Here is a 20,619-nt window from a genome sequence, read left to right as displayed (position 1 = left end):
ACTTCATTCATAACTGTCTCTGGCCTCACATCCGTTTTCGGCTCTCTTCACCGTCAGGAGCCTCTGCTTCTGGGCGCTTCCCTTCCAGGTGCAGAGTCAGTACCCTCAGTCTTCCCCAGAGGGATAACCCCAGTGAGTGCCAAGTTAATGCTGTGAATCTTGGGGGACCAGGAATTATGTACAGTCCTTTTAAGACAGCCACCTCTAACAAATCATGCAAAATGAGAGGACAAGGTATGGCTTGTTAAAAGCTCCCGACGATGAGACCAAGAGGATAACCTGGCAGCCCTAATGGAAAAAAATCGTAATTAATTTTTCTCTTGAGTATCCGGCCAGTTTATTACAGAGATTCCCAGAGGCCAAAGAGATACGGGCACTCCCGCTAGAATTCTGACACGACCACTAGGTCTACCCTAGGTGGGTGCAGCTTGTTGCTAAGACTAGTAACAAACTACCCTGCTTACTATAATTTGTCATAGTTAATGTGTCGTTTCCTACATGCAAAGAAAACTAAAGAACCAATTGTGACAACCTGGAGTTTTTGCCTGCGCTATTCTCATTCGCGGTAAAAATTACATTTTCACAAACTGTGAGGGAATCTCTTACCACAGCGCTAATACGATTTTGTGAAAGCATGTTTCTTCTTTCTCCAGTTTCCATTTGATACTCTGATCCCTGATGGAAAAAGAATAACGTGGGACAGTAGGAAGGGCTTTATAATATCAAATGCAACATACAAAGAAATAGGGCTTCTGACCTGTGAAACAACAGTCAACGGACATGAGTACAAGACAAACTATCTCACACTTCGACAAAGTAAGTGATGTTCCGAAAGCATGAGCATAAGCCAGAATACTCAAGGGTTTATCTGCTTAATGAAACGTTGATTTTTTTTAAAAAAAAATGTGACTTCTTATGCTTGCAGCCAACACAATCACAGACGTCCAAATAAGCACGCCAAGCCCAGTCAGATTACTTAGAGGTCATGCTCTCACCCTCAACTGCACGGCCACCACTCCCTTGAACACAAGAGTTCAGATGACCTGGAGTTACCCTGGGGAGGTGAGTGACCTACTTTTCTATTTCTTCTATAGGACAGTATTTAGTTTTAGCAAGTGAAATGCTAAACTGAGTTTTTGAAGTGGGAAAAAGCAGAATATTCTGACTCCTCTGGCAGTTCAAGTCAATAAAGAAGCTTTGGGTTTGGTTTGGGTGCTTCCCTTGCCTGACATTTCATGAGTGTGATAGGCAGAGATACGGTCTTTTGATGTCTGGAGGTTTTGTTTTGAAGTGTATAGGCTGGTATTTCTATTGCATGATTCTGGGTGGAAAAGGGGATTGTTTCATCCTTGGAAATGATTCTCTAGGATTTAGAGATGAGAGAGAAATTTATCAGTACATGCCAGGCAGGGACTATCTTTTGTAAAAACAACAACAAAAAGTTGTCGTCTCGGCGCATTAATTTAAGAGACCGGCAGACACGCAGGCACCCGATTGGAGCATGTTTGGAAAAGATAATACAACCCAGCCATCCAATATTCCACTTGTTAAGTGACAAAGGAGCAATTCTGCCCTTCAGAAAAATGAGAAGAATGAAGGCTGAGTTGTGTTCCCATTCAAATTAAACATCCTTGCAAACAATCATTGTTTTAAAAACATCTAGGCGGGGAATCTCTGGTAAACTGTTAAGAAACATCTGAAAGTGGTTCCAGCCCCATTTCTTGTATGTCTATATGATTCACGTGGCATATCCCAGGTAAATCAGTTGTTACGTCATTCAGATGGCCCAATCACGAAGTTAGCTTATGATTAAATTATGCATGTATAATTAAGATGAATGCATCAGTCCCGAGTTTTTTTTTTTTTTTTAATTGAGGTATAGTTGATTTACAATGTTATCCTCGTTTCAGGTGTACAGCATAGTCATGCAAAATTTTTATAGATTATACTCTATTTACAGGTATTAGAAAATATTGGGCTGTATTCCCTGTGCTGTATAATATATACATTGCTTGCTATTAAAACAGAATAACTTAGCAACAAAATGGTGCCACAGGTGCCCTGTAGGGACACATTGACTCATCAGTCATAAGGTATTTTCTAGAAAATGGTATCGTTTCATTGAAATAAAAATGCTACGACTTGTAGTAATATATTCTGGGTTTTGATGGAAATCATATACTCAGTACGTGGAGCGAGGGAAGAAACGTGTACCCTGTCGGTGTTGCTGCTGTGAGTGTGGTAGTACATCTGCTGAATGCCCATAACCTTCGAAAATGGTGCTGTCCAGTGGAACTTGCTGTGATGGAAGTGGTCCAAAACGCTAACCACTAGCCACCTATGCCTAATAGCACGTGGAATGTGGCTTGCGGGACTAAGGAGCCGAATTTTACATTTTGTTTCATTTTAATTTAAATAACCACACGTGGCTGCTGGACGGTGCTGATGACCCTGTTCTGAAACCCAGGGGCAGTTTTAGGGTACCAGGGCAGAAACAATACCAACGTTACTCGAACTCGAGAAAGGAAAGAAAGCCTTCTTTCAAAGGGAGAAGGGAGAAGTAATACCGACGTGAACAGAGTTGCCGATGGTCCCTCAGCCTTTCACGTAGGGCACAGAGTCTCTGTTTTTTGTTTTTTTTGCGGTACGCGGGCCTCTCACTACCGTGGCCTCTCCCGTTGCGGAGCACAGGCTCCGCGGCCATGGCTCACGGGCCCAGCCGCTCCGCGGCATGTGGGATCTTCCCGGACCGGGGCACGAACCCGCGTCCCCTGCATCGGCAGGCGGACTCCCAACCACTGCGCCACCAGGGAAGCCCAGAGTCTCTGATTTTTGATTGCTATGATCGATGTCTTCTCTGTGGTCGCTGCTGAGAATGGAGAAAATGGCGTAACATGTGTCTGTTCCAACAGGGCAGTAGAAGGACAGGTGGGTAGAATTTATCCAGCGTGGCACACAGCAGAGCTAAGTTCAAGACCCAGAGATTAGTTTGACCAGCTTCCAAAGTCTTTTTCCGTGCCTCCTCACGGGGACGAACTGAGAGGAGGAAATAACATATTATGTGTTATAAAATGCAATGCTTAAAAAAAAAAAAAAAGAAAGAAAAGAAAGGAAGGAACAATGAAAGGAAAAGGCACAGTGACCTCATCTTCGCAAAGCCAGGAGTGGGTCATTGTGGCCAGTTTATACCGCTGAGCCTGAGGCCTGCAAACATAGGACGGCACCCCACCCCACCCCCCCAAGATCGCTGGCTGAACTTGTTGATGGCTTTGCAGGCCCCCAGACCCATTTAGTGGTATTAAGCAGATATTGGCAAGCCTTGCGCAAATCGGGAAATAACGAAACTAGGATCATTACGCCTTAATAGGTGTAGCCAGGATTCATAATCTTTCCCTTCATTTCTGAAAGGAAGCAAAAGAAAACTCACATGGTGATTTATTAAGAGAAACCCTGTGATTAATCCAGATACTAATCATGGCCCGAGTCTGTGTGTGATACCGCTGCCTAGAGAACAGGTTACTGGTTAGAGAGGTAGGTGCTGGAAGGAAGAGTTAGATTTGTACTCAGAAGACCCAAGTTCCCAGGCTACGCTGGCCAGTGTTTCTGATGCTTCAATTTCTTCATCTACAATAAGGGCAATAACCCTGCCAATCTCCCTGGCTTGTGAGAAACTGTTGAGATATCGTGTGTGAAAGTCCATTTGAGGAAAATGAAGTGCTAAGTCAGTGCCTCCACGGCGCGTGTTGGAAACACATCGAGACAGAGATGTCGGTTCTGTGCATCTCGCTCTGGGTGGGTTTGCCTCTTAGCGTAAAATATTAGTCTGAGGAATCATCTGAGAAATGCTGTAACTCTGAGCGCAAACAGTGACTCCTCCTATGTTTGTTACCCGTTTTCTTTCTAGATAAATAAGAGAGCCTCTATAAGGCAACGAATTGACCGACGCAATTCCCGTAACAATGTATTCTACAGCATTCTTTTTATTGACAAAGTGCAGAACAAAGACAAAGGACTTTACATTTGTCATGTGAAAAGCGGCCCGTCATTGAAATCCGTTAACACCTCAGTGCATATATATGGTAAGCAACCCATGCTCTGCTTTCTAATCACTGCAGAATTGGAGGGTTCTATAAAAAAACAAAACAAAACGTAAATCTTCTTTTGGCCAAGAGGTACACTGTCATGAACAAACACAACTTTGTCCCCCTCCGCCCCCCTGCCAAAGAGCAAATCACATTAAGTGTTCTTTAAATGCAATACTTTTGCACTGGCTACAGAACCTTTTCCTTACAAATTTATTGTGGCTAATAAGTCAGGTATTAGAATCTATGTGAAATTCTTTATTTAGTGTTGCGTGTAAACAAAACAGAAAAACACAGTCCGTTTTACCTTCATTTTCTGGGAGAAATTTCTCAGGCACTGCTACTGATTTAGAGAAAAAGATGCTGTGATAAATTATTTAGAACTGATGCTCTTCTATCTCTGGTGTTACGCTCCTGAAATCCTACTAGTTTTGCTCAGTGCCAGTAGGCAAATTCTGTAAAGAAAATACTTCACCCTCTTTAGAATCTTTAATAAACCTTATTTGTTTCTACCACTGAAAAGAAAAACTTGTAAGGAGCAGAAACTAGGGGACCGTTCTATCAGCGGCCTTTGATATTCTTTTGACTTTCTCCAGTTGATGTCTTATATCAAATTAGTTATTTTAGAAGGGCGTGGAACAGCCTTCTCCCGTGGTATTCACATTGGCCGGGTAGATTTTTAGAAGTATCTTTATACTTTTGTTGTTTCAGTATAGGTGTTTAAGGTGTTTTATTTCTGTTGCCCTGCCACTGGGTTTTTATATCCCTGGGACCATTTGATTTCGCAAGTATTAAACCAGTTAGAGTACTCTGAAGTGATTTTATTCACTGATCAGTATTTGGGCTCACCGATGGCCTTGATCATAGTTCAGCTCTACTTAGGCATCGGTTGCACCCTCCTTGAATGAGGCAGCGAGTTGGCGTTTTTTTTTTTTTTTGGTTTTCTTTTGTTTACATAAATGTAGTCTTTTCTAATGGATTTATCACTTCTCTTTTCGAAGATAAAGCATTCATCACAGTGAAACCTCGACAGCAGCAGGTGTTTGAGACTGTAGCTGGCACGCGGTCTTATCGGCTCTCTGTGAAAGTGAAGGCGTTTCCCTCGCCAGAAGTCGTATGGTAGGCTCACAGTTATGTTCCTAGCCTAGCGGCTTAAGATATGCTTTGTCAGTAGGAAGATGCAGGAGCCCAGTGACTTGAATTCCTGAAAAGAAAAAAAAAAAAATCAAGATAAGCTTCCCAGACAGCAGTGAAGAACTAAGAACTTGGGCTGATTTCTGGGCTGGGAGGGGAGTGGGTGGGAAGGGCTGGAGGGGAAGGAAAATAATGTAAATAACAGGATGGAGCAAGGGATTGGTTTTCTGAGCGCTCATTTCAGTTTAGTCATTCACTCCCTGCGACTAAATTTGTGCCTCTCTAAACCTTCCTATGATGTCAATGAGCAATGATTAGGAAGCATCTCTAGTGTGTAACATGCTCTATTAACCCTGAAGAAGTGGGCCCTTGTGATGAGGATAATAATTCTCTTCTTATCGAAAATTAATTCTTTGAGATACTGCTGGGCTGAAAGTTCCAGTCTTGTTTTAAAATTAAACAAACAATAGAGACAAGACTCATTCAGTGGCAGGGATGCACTCATGGCCCTACTTGAACTAATTAAGGGTTTTTTGGCTCGAAGTTTGCAAATTCAGAAACTCTTTAAGCGGTCTTTTTTAATGCGAGCCCAATACCTGCTGTAAAACAATGTAATCTGTTGATAATCTGCAATCATTTTGTTAAATCATTTTGAAACGCCAGGATCTTTGGCTCAAGCCACCACATTCTAAACAAAGAGTACAAAACTGATTAGGAAAACAACCCATACGATATAGAATCTGCTTTCAGTATCATATGGCTGTAGCATTTGTTTTCAGTTTCCTCAAATCGTTAATAGGGAATTAAAGAGAAAATGAGACTTTGTGCTAGGCCCCTTCATGCCCTCGCAGTAGAAAGGAGATTTTTTGTTTGTTTCATAGGAGATTTACTATGAAACTTTTTAGATATTATGAATGTACATTATTCCTGAATAGGAGTTGAATCGCTCTGGGAAGTACATTCCCTCTTTCAGTGTCTGAGAGTATCCCCAACTGTTCAACACTGCTGATTTCTTCAGTAGCTAAGTAGCAAGGACCTAAAACAAACCAAAAATATCAACCCATTTTTGAAAATACTGACTTGTTTAGAGGAAATAATTTCAAGGCTAGTAAAATGGGATTTGTAGTCACAAAACAGAGCATAGGCATTTTAGCTGCTTTGGAACTGAGACCCACTAGTAATGGGAATTTGCATGACTATGTAATACATGCATGATTATGAACCAGTGCCCTTCCTAATATTACAGCTTTATGCAGGACACAGTAAACTCCTACTAACAGATGAAAAATGCCCATTGAAAGAACTGTCATTTAATGAAATCCTAGAATTTTACAGTAAAAGAGATCTTTGAGAAACTCGGAGAAACTGAGGCTCAAATGGATAAGCTCAGGGCACACAGTGGCAGAGCCAGGACAAGCCTTCAAGCCTGACTCTCAGTTCTGTATGCAACTGCATGGTATCCAGGCATTAAGTCTGTCTCTGCAGTTAAAAAAAATTCTTTTTAAGTTTATACCTTCTGTTTGAGTTCTTTGCCTTCACTTTTCTTCCCCATGGGAAAGAACCTTGGTAATCTTGGTTTCACTCTAGCTCATGAAAGGGCAACTGGTGTGACCATTTATATAACTAATAAGAACTCCACGTGAGGCCACAATAGGAAAATCTATTTTTATTTTTATCTGGAGAAGTGATCTCGTGGAGAACTCTGAAAAACATGTCAGATGGAATCAGCCTGTGCTTCTAGGTTATACTTAAGTCACAGTGGTGACCAGCGTCCGTGTGGGTGCATCAAACCGTCACTTGCCTTTCCTTCCTTCCTCTTTGCCAATCAACATGAAGTGTGTCCCAGTCTGAAAATCCCGCTGGGCTTTACTAAAAAGTCAGTGTCTAAATGTTTTAAAGGAATATTGAGGATCCAAGGCTCCAGATGTCTAAACTGGATCTCACATCCTTAAATGGCAACGTTAAGGTGATATCGGAGAGGCAATGTGACATGACATACTGATCGTGCCCTTAACCACAGGTTAAAAGATGGGTTACCAGCCACTGAGAAATCTGCCCGCTACTTGGTTCGTGGCTATTCGTTAATCATCAAAGATGTGACTGCCGAAGATGCAGGGGATTACACGATCTTGCTGGGCCTAAAGCAGTCAAATGTGTTAAAAAACCTCACTGCCACTCTAATTGTCAATGGTAAGTTCACTCTTCAGACTTTCTTTTGGTTCTGGTGGGGGTGAAATTCGTGAAAATGTGTGTCAAAAGTCAGTATAACAAAGAAAGCAAAATTTAAAAAAAAATTGTTTTAAAAACCACGGATTCCCCATCCCAACTATTTCATGGTTGCTTGCTCTCTTCCGTAAGCAATATGATTTTTTTTTTTTATCATTGTGGTCGGAATGTACATACGCTTTTCAGTTGGCATTATAATGACAGACCCGAGGGTCCTGTCCACGTGTGTTTCCCTGACAGCAACACCAGCGAGACTGTGGTCCTTCGCTGTGGTCCAGGAGGGAGTCATGAGAACAGCTCTTGACCTCTGTCCTATTTTTCCTTTCAGTGAAACCCCAGATTTATGAAAAGGCTGTATCATCGTTTCCATACCCGACTCTCTACCCACTGGGCAGCAGACAAATCCTGACTTGCACCATTTACGGTATCCCTCAACCTACCATCACGTGGTTCTGGCATCCCTGTAACCATAATCATTCCAAAGCAAGGTAGGGACAGTTTGTTTTTTGAGTAACTTTCGAATACTTTTTGACCCCTGGACTTAAGGGTCTTATGGGAGCTGGTAGATGGCACGTGCGGTCCACTGGAGGCAAAGGCTCTCCCTGCCTTGGGAAAAGGTAGGCAATATATCTGCTCTTCTTCCTTACCCATGCCTAACCGTTTCATTAATTTTTCTCTCTAGCTTACAGTTTAAGGCTAGGAGCACAGGGACAGAACGAAGGTCGCCCTGTGAGCCATTCTTTGGAACTCAGGTTGGAACTCGCGTCTCTTGCTTTCCAACCGAGAACACCCAGACTTTGGTTCCACCACTGCATCAGTTACACTGGTCTCCCCATTCCCCACTCTGTACGCACCGAGGACGGCATCAGATCTTCCCACCGCTGAAGATCGTTACCTTCCCTAGGCTCTGAGCATGCTCCCTCGTCTGTCGGAAATGAGCTTCCATGCATTTTCTGCTTCCTAGGAGGTCCTCCTCTATCTTTCCAGGCTCAACAAGGCTGTCACCTTCCCCACCCTCCAGACTTTCTCATTCAGACCCCCTTCTCCCTCCTCAGCGTGAACAGCACTTTGCCGACACCACTGTCACATCACGGTGTGCGTACACTTGTCTTTTCTCTAAGCTGTGAGCCGATTCAGCACCTCTCTGTCTTTAGGGGCCGGCACCGTGTCTGGCACACACAGATGCTCAGGGTGTATCTGCTGAACAAATTCAGCCCTGCCCTTGGTTAACTGTGCAGCGTTTCCGTGCTTCCTGTTGATGACCAAGCCCTGTTTGTTGTTTTCCATTACTGTTTAGTCTAGAGGATTGATACTAATGATAGTTCCCGGGAGCGAATTTGAAGGACAGGAATAGAATTGTTGATAGGTGCAACTGTCTATCTTACTATCAAGTAAGATAATATTGAGACTGCTCAAGAATTATCGTGAGGCCAAATATTTTCTTTATTGCTTTTAATTCCACTATAGCAGAGTGGTTGGGAGAATTGCAGTTGTGTTTTTTTAATGAGCTTGATAAAAAATATGACGTAATTCTGGCACAAACGGAAGAGGCTCTTTGGTTTTCTAGATTCTTCCTGCAGTTTCAACTTGTCTTCATCTTGTGTTTTAGTATTTTAAGGCATATCATTCTGGTCGTGAAAGTTACTGGTAAGTTACGGAATTCCCGAGTAGTAGCTGTTTCCACACATCTGATTTCTCATCTGAGTGAATCATTTGCTAAGAACAGAAATATCTTGACTTTGCTAAGAAAAAGCATATCTTGAATACCTTCTTTACCACTGTGATCATTCAACCCCAGAGAAAGGGAGACCTACTGAGATTTTATTTATTTTGCTGATTTGGAGATGGACATCCATATTTATGGACTTGTCCCTTTAAGTATTTGTGCTAACCTAACTTGCAAATAAATTTAAAATAACTAACTTAAGCTGTTAGGTTTGGATAAAGGTATAGAGTTGAATTTTTATGGAATAACAGCCTTTTTAAGATATTCTTAATTTTTGTTTTGACAGGAGCAAATCTAAAATTTCAGCTCTGTTTAGGATTAGAGCTAGTAACTATGAGAAAATAACAATTATGAGTGATAGAACATAACATTATAAAGTTAGATTTGAATAATGCTAATAAAATACGGTTTGGGGAACGAGGTCAGCTGGAGCGAAACTTTGTAAACGTTACCTCTCTTCTTCTGGTATCTTTGTGGTGTATGGGATCCTTCTCCCATGTTATAGAGTAAGCTTGCCGAGGCATGGAAGGATATCGTATTCCTCTTGGAATTCTCTCAAAATTCAGAGCAGTACCTTACATCTTCAGTAAATGTTTGTTGGCCATTGGACTTATTCTCTTAATGTTAAAGGCATTCTTTCTTTTTTAACCAATCACAAGACAGATCAGAAATGAAAGCTTTAACTCTTTCAGTGATGATTCAAATTGTTGCTTGAAATTATCTGCAGGAAATGTGCATATCCCTAAGAAGCTCTCATTTTTAAAGTCAGCAGACTGACTAGCTTACCTGTGTCAGGTCCAGATTTGATGCTTGGTGGTTAAATCAGTGCATTTAACGTAGAAATAATTTTCAGAAAGATATATGGGACCTTTGTGCACTAGAAAGCAAATAGGAGAATTCGATTTTACCCTGCAGAGAGATAAAAGCTCAAACTGACAGGTCAACGAAGCCCTCTTTTACTACTAAAATTTTTCAAATATGTCTTTATATAAATCTATTTTATATACTTAGGAATTTTAGTGACATTTGAATAAGGGATGTTCCATTCCATGAATTTTTAAAATCTTACTTATTCTGGGTTACATGGTACATAGTTGCAGAGTGGTATCTGCACATCATTGTCAAAAGAGATTAGGTGATTAATATATACACGTTACTCTTGAATATGTCGAATAGTTCTTGGCATTTAAATTTGAGGCTCTAGTTAAGGGATAGATCTATATAAGGACCACAACCAAAGCATTAGTTTCGAGGTCAGAAGGTATATGTTTTCGGTAGCTCAAAATTATTAATTGGTTTAATATGGCCCACAGGTTAATGGGTCTAAAGTAAAGAAGTTCAGACTCAAATTGTATAGTTTTCTGGAATCCAATAAATACATATTTTTAAAACGATCAGAACAACTGCTCAACTAGGTCATCTTTGTGGGTATTAAGAGCCATAAATAAATCGAACAGAAACTTCCTCCTTTTTGAGAAAGAACGTAACTCAGCAGCTTAGCACATTTTTAAACACTGTGGTTTCTGATTCACCTAGAATTTGTTCTCATAAAACATTAAGAGTAAGGGTGGGGCAGGGGTGGTTACTTTTAAACTCATGTACGTAATGAGCTGAGAGGAAATACAGCACAATCTTTCCCCCCTTTTACTTTTCTACAGATACGGGTGGTAAAGTAGTAGAAGTAGACTATTTCTTTTGAATTTTGAAGAAATAAGTTATTAACACCGAATGAGGGATTTTTCTCATGCTTAGAAGCTGGCAGGGACTCCTTAAATAGATTGTCCTAAACTTGCCCCATGTCAGCCTTGAACATAAACCCAGGGAGCACACAGAAGGTTGGTGAACTTATAGCACCTTTCACGTGTGTGTAGTTTACAGCTTCTGTTCATATGAAATAGGGGTAATTCCACATACTTCATAGATAATATGAGCATCCAATGAGGCAGTGTATTTGGGAAAGGTACAGAGTGCCATGGACATAATGCAAGGTTGTAATTACTGCTAGCATTAGGGTAAATGTCTCTCAATAAGGCTCTGAAACTTTTAAGGAACTTGAAAAGAGTTTTCTGCCTACTGTAGACCTAGTTTCACAACAGTGAGAATGTTTACCTAATATTTCTGAGAAGTGAACACAAACTGTGGAAAGTAAAATGTTAATTTTGCCGTGCCTTAGAAATAGAAATCTCTAGTAGGTCTGGGTTATAGAATTGAGGAAAATAGAATTTATGATTTTTCAGAAGAAGAAAAAAGAAAACGGCCATGTAGGTGAGCTAGGCAAAAGTGAGAATAAGCTCAAGGGTATACAGGGGGAAGAAAGTGACTCCCCAGTTGGGTGGCCAGCCCCATTCGTTTGTTTCCTGCCATAGGAGGAAGTGGTTCTGGCCTGTGGGTTGGCCGAGGCTGGGATGGGGCAGAGCGGGATGTGAGAGAGCTGACCCCTGCTCGGAGAGCCCACGTTAGACTTCTAGAAATTCACCTCCCCCCCCTGCATTTTGAAGAACTAAGTAGGACTACTCACCGCCCACGCAGTGAGCTGGTCTCGATCTCATGGTCCTTGGTAAGCTTCGCCACGGCGCTGGTCCAGTCTCACAGGAACTATTATGTGGATAAGGTTGCCCACTCAGCGGAGGGTGGTCTGTAAAGGAACAATATTAGACTCTTTGGAAGGGGCCCCTCTTTAGGGAATGGAAGGGGGATGGATTTGAGGAACCCAGGAGGAATGAGGAAAGAGCAGTCTGGTTCTTTTCTATAAGGAGGTTTAAGGCTGGCAGCCTTTAATTAAAGATGGCAGCTTGGGTTTCAGAACAGACATTCTTTAGATCACAGGCTATTTTAATTCCCTCTCCCCATCTAACCATCACAAATCATCATTTCCAGGTCATAAATAAATTACACTGATAGAGTTGCATATACCATTCTTTTATATATAAATGTATTTATTTATTTTTGGCTGTGCTGCTGCGTGCGGGCTTTTCTCTAGTTGTGGCGAGCGAGGGCTACTCTTCGTTGCGGCGCGCGGGTTTCTCATTGCGGTGGCTTCTCTTGTTGTGGGGCACGGGCTCTAGGCGTGTGGGCTTCAGTAGTTGTGGCTCGCGGGCTCTAGAGCGCAGGCTCAGTAGTTGTGGCGCACGGGCTTGGTTGCTCCGCAGCATGTGGGATCTTCCCGGACCAGGGCTTGAACCCGTGTCCCCTGCATTGGCAGGCGGATTCTTAATCACTGTGCCACCAGGGAAGTCCCTATATCATCGTTCTTTAATGGAAAAAGTGTTAGGTATAGTAGATTCTTTGTGAAAGTCTCATTTCCTTCATCCACTATCTGTGATGACCAGTAAAAATAGGTAGAGAGAAATCTCTGCTACTTCTGCCGTGTTGACATTGCCCACATCTTACAGTGCGTCTTGCACAGGGTCAGTATTCAGTCTAAATATACTGTCAACCGTCTGTTATCACACAGATGTTGACTGGGCACCAACCATGTGCAAAACAAAGATACACAGCATTTGTGTTTAGTAGAATTTGTTTAATTATGTAAAGTCAGATCTATTTGGTGATTACTTATCCTCTCTATATACGGACCTGCAGGATCTCTCCTCCACAGTCTTGGGGATAGAGACCTGGGAATCAAGGAAATGGGTTCTATTCTTGGCCCAGTCCCTGACTTCTGGGTGACCTTGGCCAGTTATTTAATCTGGGCTTCAATTTCCCCTTCTGTGAATGGTAACTGCCGTGCTTCCCCTTTCCTATAATACCCACTGAGTAACGAGTGAAGTGAGAAATTCACTTGAAATGACGTCTTCTTCAAAAAAGCTTGAAATGATTTCCTAGTTGTTGCACACATTTTCCTTCTGCTTCTTACAAATTATAAAGCCACTGGACCTGAGGATTAACTCTGAAGATCACGGCCAAATTATCAGAAAAAAAAAAAAAAAACTTATGAAAAATAGAATGGCCATAAGAAAAGTCGTACTTGTGATTATGTATTCCGTGGTACAGAACTGACTCGGTAATGTCAGTAATCACCCATTAAGAAAAAAAATGCAGCAGCTCCTCCACCACCACCGGTGTCAAGCCCTATTTTCCTCAGTGTCAACCTGGACGACCTCTGTCAGTTTTGGTCCAGCCCATACAGACCAAGGCATTATCATTCTTTGCCCAGTTAGCCCTAAAACTTTGCTTGATTCACTTGGTGTTTTGCCGATGACCCCCTTCAGAATGCAAAAAACGGTAGTTGGATTCTCAACTCATGGAAGGTGGAGGGGCTAGGGTATTCTTTATTACTTTCTTAGCTAAAATTGTGGGTTTGCTAAGAAAAGCCCTAATAGACATCCATGGATGCTTCAATCAAAAAAGAAAAAGAAAGGAAAGAGAGAGAAAATAACATTCCCTGCCTCACAATTGGATTCCCCATTTCTGGAACACTCTTCGTTGGCTCAGTATGAGTGGAGACCACTCCAGGACTAAGTGTGCTAGGGGTTTTAGTGGGGGAGGGGTGGCAGGGGGTGGCCTACAAAATAAGGGAGGACAGAGGCATCTAGGAACTCTCAGAAGTTGCCTAATTGCATTTCTCTATTGTTTACGTCACCAAATTGGCAAAGAAAGGAAGGCCTGAATCATTAGGGATGTGTTAGGTCTAGATCGTTTGGGGGAAACGCAGTTTTGTGCATCAGGGGGGGTATGTAAAATTAACAGGGCAAAGACAAAACGGTTGCTAATGGTAGTTAATGAGAAATGTATTCAAGGACCCAAATTTAATTGACTACCAGCGTGAATGTCTATTCTTTCTATGCTGAAACAGTTTTGTATTGGATTTTCTGTCTACAAAATGAAAGTTTTACCCATTTAAGCATTGAAAAAGTCAACATCTCCTGGGGGCTAGATGTAGGTCAATGTCTGAGGGAAGCTGTAGTTTAAGCAGACCTCTTCTTTTGGAAATATGACCACAGTCTACAGTTTTAATATTTAGCACGCTTCTTTTAAGTATACATACAATTTGTCTCCACGTCTCGTGTGTGTATGGGTATGCAGACTCAAACCAGGCAGGCTCCAGAGAATTTTAACTTGCCACACGCAAAACCCTGAATCAAAACGGGGACTTTGAAGGCGACCACTTCCCCCCAAGCCCACTTGAGCAGGACTTGGAGCTTAAACAAACAACGGAGTAAATCTGGCCATCTCCGGGACGCTTTCATCACAAGCCAAGTGACTGCTCACTTGCTAATGGGCAACGTCTCGCGTTCTGTTATATAATTACGAGATGAGGAAGTGCTTGCCACCCCACGTGAGTGCTCTGACAACAGCCCTTATTAAGAGTTCGTGCAAAGACCTGAGAGCGAGCTCGTTTGCCAGGTGCCTCTTTGCCACTTTTCTACACTTTGCGAGATTTTTTCCTCTTTTCCCACTCTTTGTAGGAATTCAGGGAGTCCGATGAATAATTGTTCCTAATTAACTGTCTCCTGTAATTCCTATCAAACGTTTCATTATGTGCTTAAATTAAGCCAAAAGGCTGAATCATAGGAAGTCCATGCTGGATGGTTTTTAGAGGGATCTTTTGAGCAGAGTTCAGTGGAGTTTCCCAGGATTAGGGAGGACCAGAAGGTAGTGACACACAATTTGGGAAGATTGGCAGAACCTCTCCTACTGTCTTCGGCCCATATTCACAGATTTTAAAAATTGAAGGGGGCATTTTCATGACTGAATCTAGAAACTCCTCTCCTGACACAAGATCCTTAGTCATACATAAATAGGAGAAATCACCTGTGAAACATGCACCTATCCTTGGAAAGCGGCATTTTAGTTATATCTCTCTTGGCTTGGGAGACTGTTTCTTGAGATATGGACCTTAGTCTGTGGTTCATCATGTCACTTCACTGCCCTTGTAGGTGAAAAAGCAGAACCTGGTGGATTGGAGTAGAAGGAAGTGTGTGATGGATTTAGACTCTGGCCCAGGTCCTGCTTCATAATGAGCTCCAATACGTGCTTCTTCATACCTTCTCTAGAAGCCTCATGGGATGTTTGGTCCCCTTGAGTGCAGTTGACTACTTCATGATAATAGCTGTAAGAGACTCCATCAACCAGCCCTTTCTAGCGCCAAAGTTGCACCCATCCCTTTCCACATTATGCGTAATCTGGGCAGCAATTCTACATCGTGGCCATAATTTCCCCATAAGGAAACTGAAGCTCAGAAAGTTATTTCTCAGGTGTCTTCAGATCGTGGAGTAAAAGAGGCTAAGTAGGTTGGCATTTCGGAAGGTTACTATTCATTGGTGACCCATGGGACTCCCTCAGGTGGATCGCCGTCGGCTCCCAGAGAAAGGAACCGAAATCCCCGAGGTGACAGGGGTAGGAGAGCACTGACCTCACTTCTTGGGTTTACTCTTGTCCCCACTGATCACAGAGTGCACCGGTTGAGTTAGAGTTGAACGGGGGCTGGAGAAGGAGGTTAGCGGCAGTTGGGGGAATTTGACTCCCATAGTACCGTCTCTTCGGGAACCAGGGATGATGAGATGCTGGTTCAGGCCCCAAACCTGCAGGTGGGAGGAGACCCTCTGAGGGGCTAGAAAGCCCAAGGGGATGAGCGAGCCTGAATAGGACCAACCTCAGGAGGACAGCAAGTCAAACAGTTAATTTGGCGCTCTTCCTGTGGCCACTTTCCTCTCCGTGACTTGCCCACCACGCAGGCGTTTTTGATCTCTTGCAGGGAAGTCCCATTCCCTCTCGCTCATTGTTCAGGATTAATTTTCTAGGTCAGGATTCAGCAAGCACTCAGCCCTCCGGGGGCCTCACAGAGCTCACGGAAGACTGATGAAAGGAGATGAAGGAGAAAGAGGGAGAGCTTACAGCCGGTGAGTGTGTGAAACGGGCACACGGAGGCTGCAAAGCTCAGCCTCAGCGTGGCTGGATCCAGTCACTCTGAACGATTCATTCGCTTAGAATTTAAGACATTTTAAATATCGTATGATATCGCGGAATCTAAAAAAATCATACAAATGAACTTGTTTACAAAACAGAAATAGAGTCACAGATGTAGAAAACAATCTTATGGTTACCAGGGGGGAAAGGGGGAGGAAGGATAAATTGGGAGATTAGGATTGACATAGACACACTATTATATATAAAACAGATAACTAATAAGGACCTACTGTATAGCACAGGGAACTCTACTCAATACTCTGTAATGACCTGTATGGGAAAAGAATCTATAAAAGAGTGAATGTATGTATATGTATAACTGATTCACTTTGCTGTACAGCAGAAACGAACACAACACTGTAAATCAACTCTACTCCAATAAAAATTTTTAAAAATTAAGAAAAAAGTTTAAGACATTTTAGAAATTAAAAAAAAAGCTTATTTTAGAGATGAGAAACTGAGACTCAAAGATAATTATCCCTCACCTCACAGCTAGATACTGGCAAGCCCAGGACTGGACCCAAGTCTTGGAGTTCTGTTTATTATTCCTGTTTATTCTTATTTCCACCACGACATTGTATAGAGTCCCCATGGGAAGTGCTTATGATCTGGTTGAATAAGCGAACCAACATGGTTTCAGTGGATGGCAGATGGTGAGCCCTGCAGTTAAGGGGGAGCATTGTGGAGAGGGAAGATCTGGGTCCTAAAGGTGATGGGAAGGTACTGGGAGGTCAGATGGAAAGGGGGAGGGACAGATGTGATAGAGGGGCACGGGGACAGGATGGTTGAGGAGTTGCTTGGAGAGTCACCGGCTGGCTCACTGGGATGAGGGAGAATCAAAACCAACTCTGGAAAGGGCGCTTCAGACCTGATGTGGACTTTCTTGAATGGGGGCTAAATAATTTGCCAGCCAGTCCTGCTTGAGCTCGCCTTCCCTGGCCAGTGCCCCGGTACCCTGCTCTCTGGTTACCAGGGATCCCCCCCGCCGCCCACCCCATTGCGCTTACAGCGTGATGTGACGGACTTGTACAGACTCGGGGGTGGGGCTCTTTCTCCTGTCCTCGGCCCGTGTTATGTGCCCTGCAGCTCAGAAACTCGCCTTCCAGGTCGGAAGGTCAAAGGCTCAGGTTTTCACTCAGGCCTTTTAAAAAGTTGTACAGCTGCTTATTATCCCATTTTTCTTAGGCCTTTCATGTTCCATACCCCTTGTCCTCAACACTGAAAACCACGTGAGACGATCACAGATTGCTACCTTATTGAGAAATCCTCTTTTGTGAGTGTGAAAAAGTCTTTGGGTAAGTAAGGTGAGGAAAACGAAAATGGGTGTTTAGAAGCTCCTTGGCACCAAACAGAAGGTTATGGCCAATTTAGAAGACTGCAGGGCCTAGGGTTTCTATTTTTATTTTCCTTAGAGCTGAAACTTATTAAGCACCTGTCTATAGGATCAGTGCTTAACCTGTGCTTTAGACGTATCACCTCATTTAATTCTAACAGAACTTCTACGAGGCAGGGGACTATGGTACTACCATTTCCTAGATGAGGCACAGAGAGTTCCAAAGACCTTGTTAGGAACAAGTCCGTCACGCTGTCAGCGCAGTGGGTGGCGGGGGATGGGACCCTGGTAACCAGAGAGCAGGGTACTGGGGCACTGGCCAGGGAAGGCGAGCTCAAGCAGAAGGACCGGCTGGCAAATTATTTAGCCCCCATTCAAGAAATTCCACGTCAGGTCCGAACCGCCCTTTCCTGATTTGGTTTTGATTCTCCCTCATCCCAGTGAGCCAGCCGGTGACTCTCCAAGCATGTCACCACCCAGCACTTCATCTGTCACTAGGAGGCTTGGTGTTGTTACAACTCTGTAGACATTAAGTTGAATAATTTTTGGTCAAAAGCTCATGATCCAGAAAGCAAATATGCTTTGAGAAGCCTGTGTGATGACATCAAGAGCTACTTTTAAAAGGCATGAGGATGCAGAAAGGCCGTATAGTCTAGAGTTTAAGGACCTGGGCTCTGGAGCCTGAGCCCCGGCTCCGCCACCTACTACCACCTACCAGCTGAGTGATCCTGGGCAAAGTAAACCACCTCTCTGGGTCCGAGTTTCCTGATCGGTACAATCGAGGTAACAGCACTGACATCCTACGGTTGTTTAGGGGAATTAAGTGAGATGATTTATATGAAGTACTTAGCCCAAGTCTGTTTTGCTTAAAGTTTTCCAGTGTTTTTGGTTGCTCTGGGGCCGCCCACTGCAACGCTCCTTCCCTCTGAAGTAGCATCAGATACACACAGGTATCCTGTGAACACTGACAATCTGACAAAACGATCCATGCTGTCGGGTTCACGTTCTCCCAGGAAGCGTGCTTGCGTCTTTGGACGGGTCTTCTGACTGTGGTGATTTACTGCAAAGAAATTAAGATGGGACCAGAAATGAGGGAATCTTCAGGTTCTGCAGGAACCTGAGGAGCTGTAGTATCCTCCTTAGAGGAGCTGTAATATCCTCGACCTACTTGCGTTTCTGAATTCTGCCTCAGCTCTTCAGACCCTCATTGACCCACGTACTGTCCAGCCTACAGGAGCGCGTGGGCTCTGGACATTCTACTTGGTTGTGCTCAGTTGTCCATGGATATTTTCCCACGCACTTGACTTTATCTCTTCAATAACCATATCCTTGATAATGGAAGGAAATAAATCTTGTACTTCTTTCAGAGGACACGATTCTATTTCTTAAATGGAATGTGTGTGAGCAGATTAATTTTTATTTGAATCAGTGCTAGTAATTGCCTAGCAAATGGTGCTAGTGATGGAAGACAGGAGAAGACCACTGCTGGTTAGTTATTTTCTATTAGCCCAGAAGGTGCTTCTGCACACGTCAGCATCATTGCTTGAGTTGAAACTGTCCACCACTGTCAACTCGTCAGACGCTGTGATGGGTTCATCCCAGGTCATTAATACTCCTCCTTGGGAACGGACAGCCCTGATGACGGTGACACAGCGCTTGGTTGAGGCGGGATGTGTGAGGTCACTGGAGGGTCAGCAGTGTCCCTTTTTCAGCACGTTTGAGGTGAGTGACGGATGGCAGGGTTGACACCCACGTGAGGTTGAGTCCACATCTATGCGCTCTTCTCGTCAGGCCATAGCTGAGCGAGGACACATGTGCTCTTCTGCTTCCCCGGGTAGTTAGACTAAGCCCTGAGGTTAGGATGATGAATAAGACCTAGTCCCCACTCTTAAGTAGCTCTCAATCTGGTCCGATAATCACGGCTGACGTGAGTGACCTGTCTGCCGTGGACCGGGCACTGTGCCAAGCATGTTACACCAATTAACTCACTTAGCATCCACCCGCATGTTTGATGATGTACGAGGATCTTCTCTGAAGTGTTGCCCTTCTATTTTTTTAATCCCTATAAGAAAACCGGTAAGACGTGGTAAGGTGGCTTTGCTTCCTTTGAGTTGGCAATGTTAAAAACACATCCGTGCCCAAAGAATTCGAGGTGGTTCATAGAAAAGTACAATTAATAATTTAACAGATCTGGATGAAAATGGGGTAAGGCAGAGATACGGCCCGCATGCTTTACATGTTAGTTGTCAGGAGAGAGAAAGAGACGTGTGATAGATATTTGCGAGAAGAAGGGGCCCGTAAGATAAAAGCGTAGCAGAAGTACAACTTTTCAGGGAACTAAAATCCAAGAAGAATGATTTCTCCTCTCACCCTCTGTGTGCTGCAGTCTTAGCAGACGAACCCTTCAACCACATTTCTAGTACAGAGAGTGTCACAGGACTGGTAATCACCACCTCCCTCCCTGGTGACCGGTGGCGTGACACCAATGGAGAATTTATTAAAAGTGGTTCTGTGGGCTGACATGACCCAGTGATTTCAGAACTATTCAAGGGACTAAAAAGACTGTAAGTCCTCTGATCAAGTCCCTGTGACGAAGATTCTCCCAGCCTTGCCATCCAGCGTTCCATCACCAGACGGTTGCAAAACCAGGATCTGAGCTCAGGTCTGACTAGCCCTAGAGTTTCTGCTAAGTGTGATTCCCTACCCCGACCCCGAAGGCCTTCTGGACGTTTCCGTACTGACCACCGTGTAATAAGTGATAGGCGAACAAAACGTAACCGTAGCTTGAAATATGCTTCACTGAGTGACTGGAGTTAATACCTTAAGGCTCCTTGCGTGTGTTAAAGGATGTTATTTGTAGCCACTCCTAACATTTCCCTGAAGGTTTTTTTATGTATCGAATCACCCTTCCTCTGCTGACCAGCCTTTCACTAGGGCAGAAAAATGAATGAAGAAAATGGATGGCCTCTCCGAGGCTCCTATCTGGGTGTAACCGAGTAGGTACCCACCCTTTGGCCTCCTAGTCACCCGGTGTGGGACTGTCGGGATGCCTTGGCCCAGATTCCCTAAAAGAGAGCGAGTCAGGGGCGGGGGAGTCTCTGGGGCTCTTGGGGGAGGCGAGCGGGAGAGAGAGGAGGAAGGAAAGCAGAGGCTGGGAAGACAGGCCTTGTTCTGAGTGTGAATGGACCGCGGGGCCCTCGAGAGCAGGA

At 43.6% G+C, this 20,619-nt stretch overlaps 1 protein-coding gene across 3 annotated transcripts in view; it reads left to right on the top strand.

The window, feature by feature from the left end:
• The window catches only part of FLT1 (fms related receptor tyrosine kinase 1), a 172,753-nt gene that overhangs the window by 54,146 nt on the left and 97,988 nt on the right, over positions 1–20,619 (top strand). For all 3 annotated transcript variants that reach the window (XM_032610754.1, XM_032610753.1, XM_032610755.1), the window contains exons 5-10: positions 654–816; positions 926–1,062; positions 3,905–4,079; positions 5,084–5,201; positions 7,237–7,406; positions 7,771–7,930. In XM_032610754.1, the coding sequence (XP_032466645.1) occupies positions 654–816; positions 926–1,062; positions 3,905–4,079; positions 5,084–5,201; positions 7,237–7,406; positions 7,771–7,930 (923 nt within the window). The remainder of the gene's footprint in view (positions 1–653; positions 817–925; positions 1,063–3,904; positions 4,080–5,083; positions 5,202–7,236; positions 7,407–7,770; positions 7,931–20,619) is intronic.

The sequence above is a fragment of the Phocoena sinus genome, chromosome 18, assembly GCF_008692025.1.
Source record: "Phocoena sinus isolate mPhoSin1 chromosome 18, mPhoSin1.pri, whole genome shotgun sequence".
NCBI classification, from domain to species: Eukaryota; Metazoa; Chordata; class Mammalia; order Artiodactyla; family Phocoenidae; genus Phocoena; species Phocoena sinus.
The sequence above is the reverse complement of the archived record's forward strand: the minus strand, read 5'-3'. Positions and strand labels throughout refer to the sequence as shown.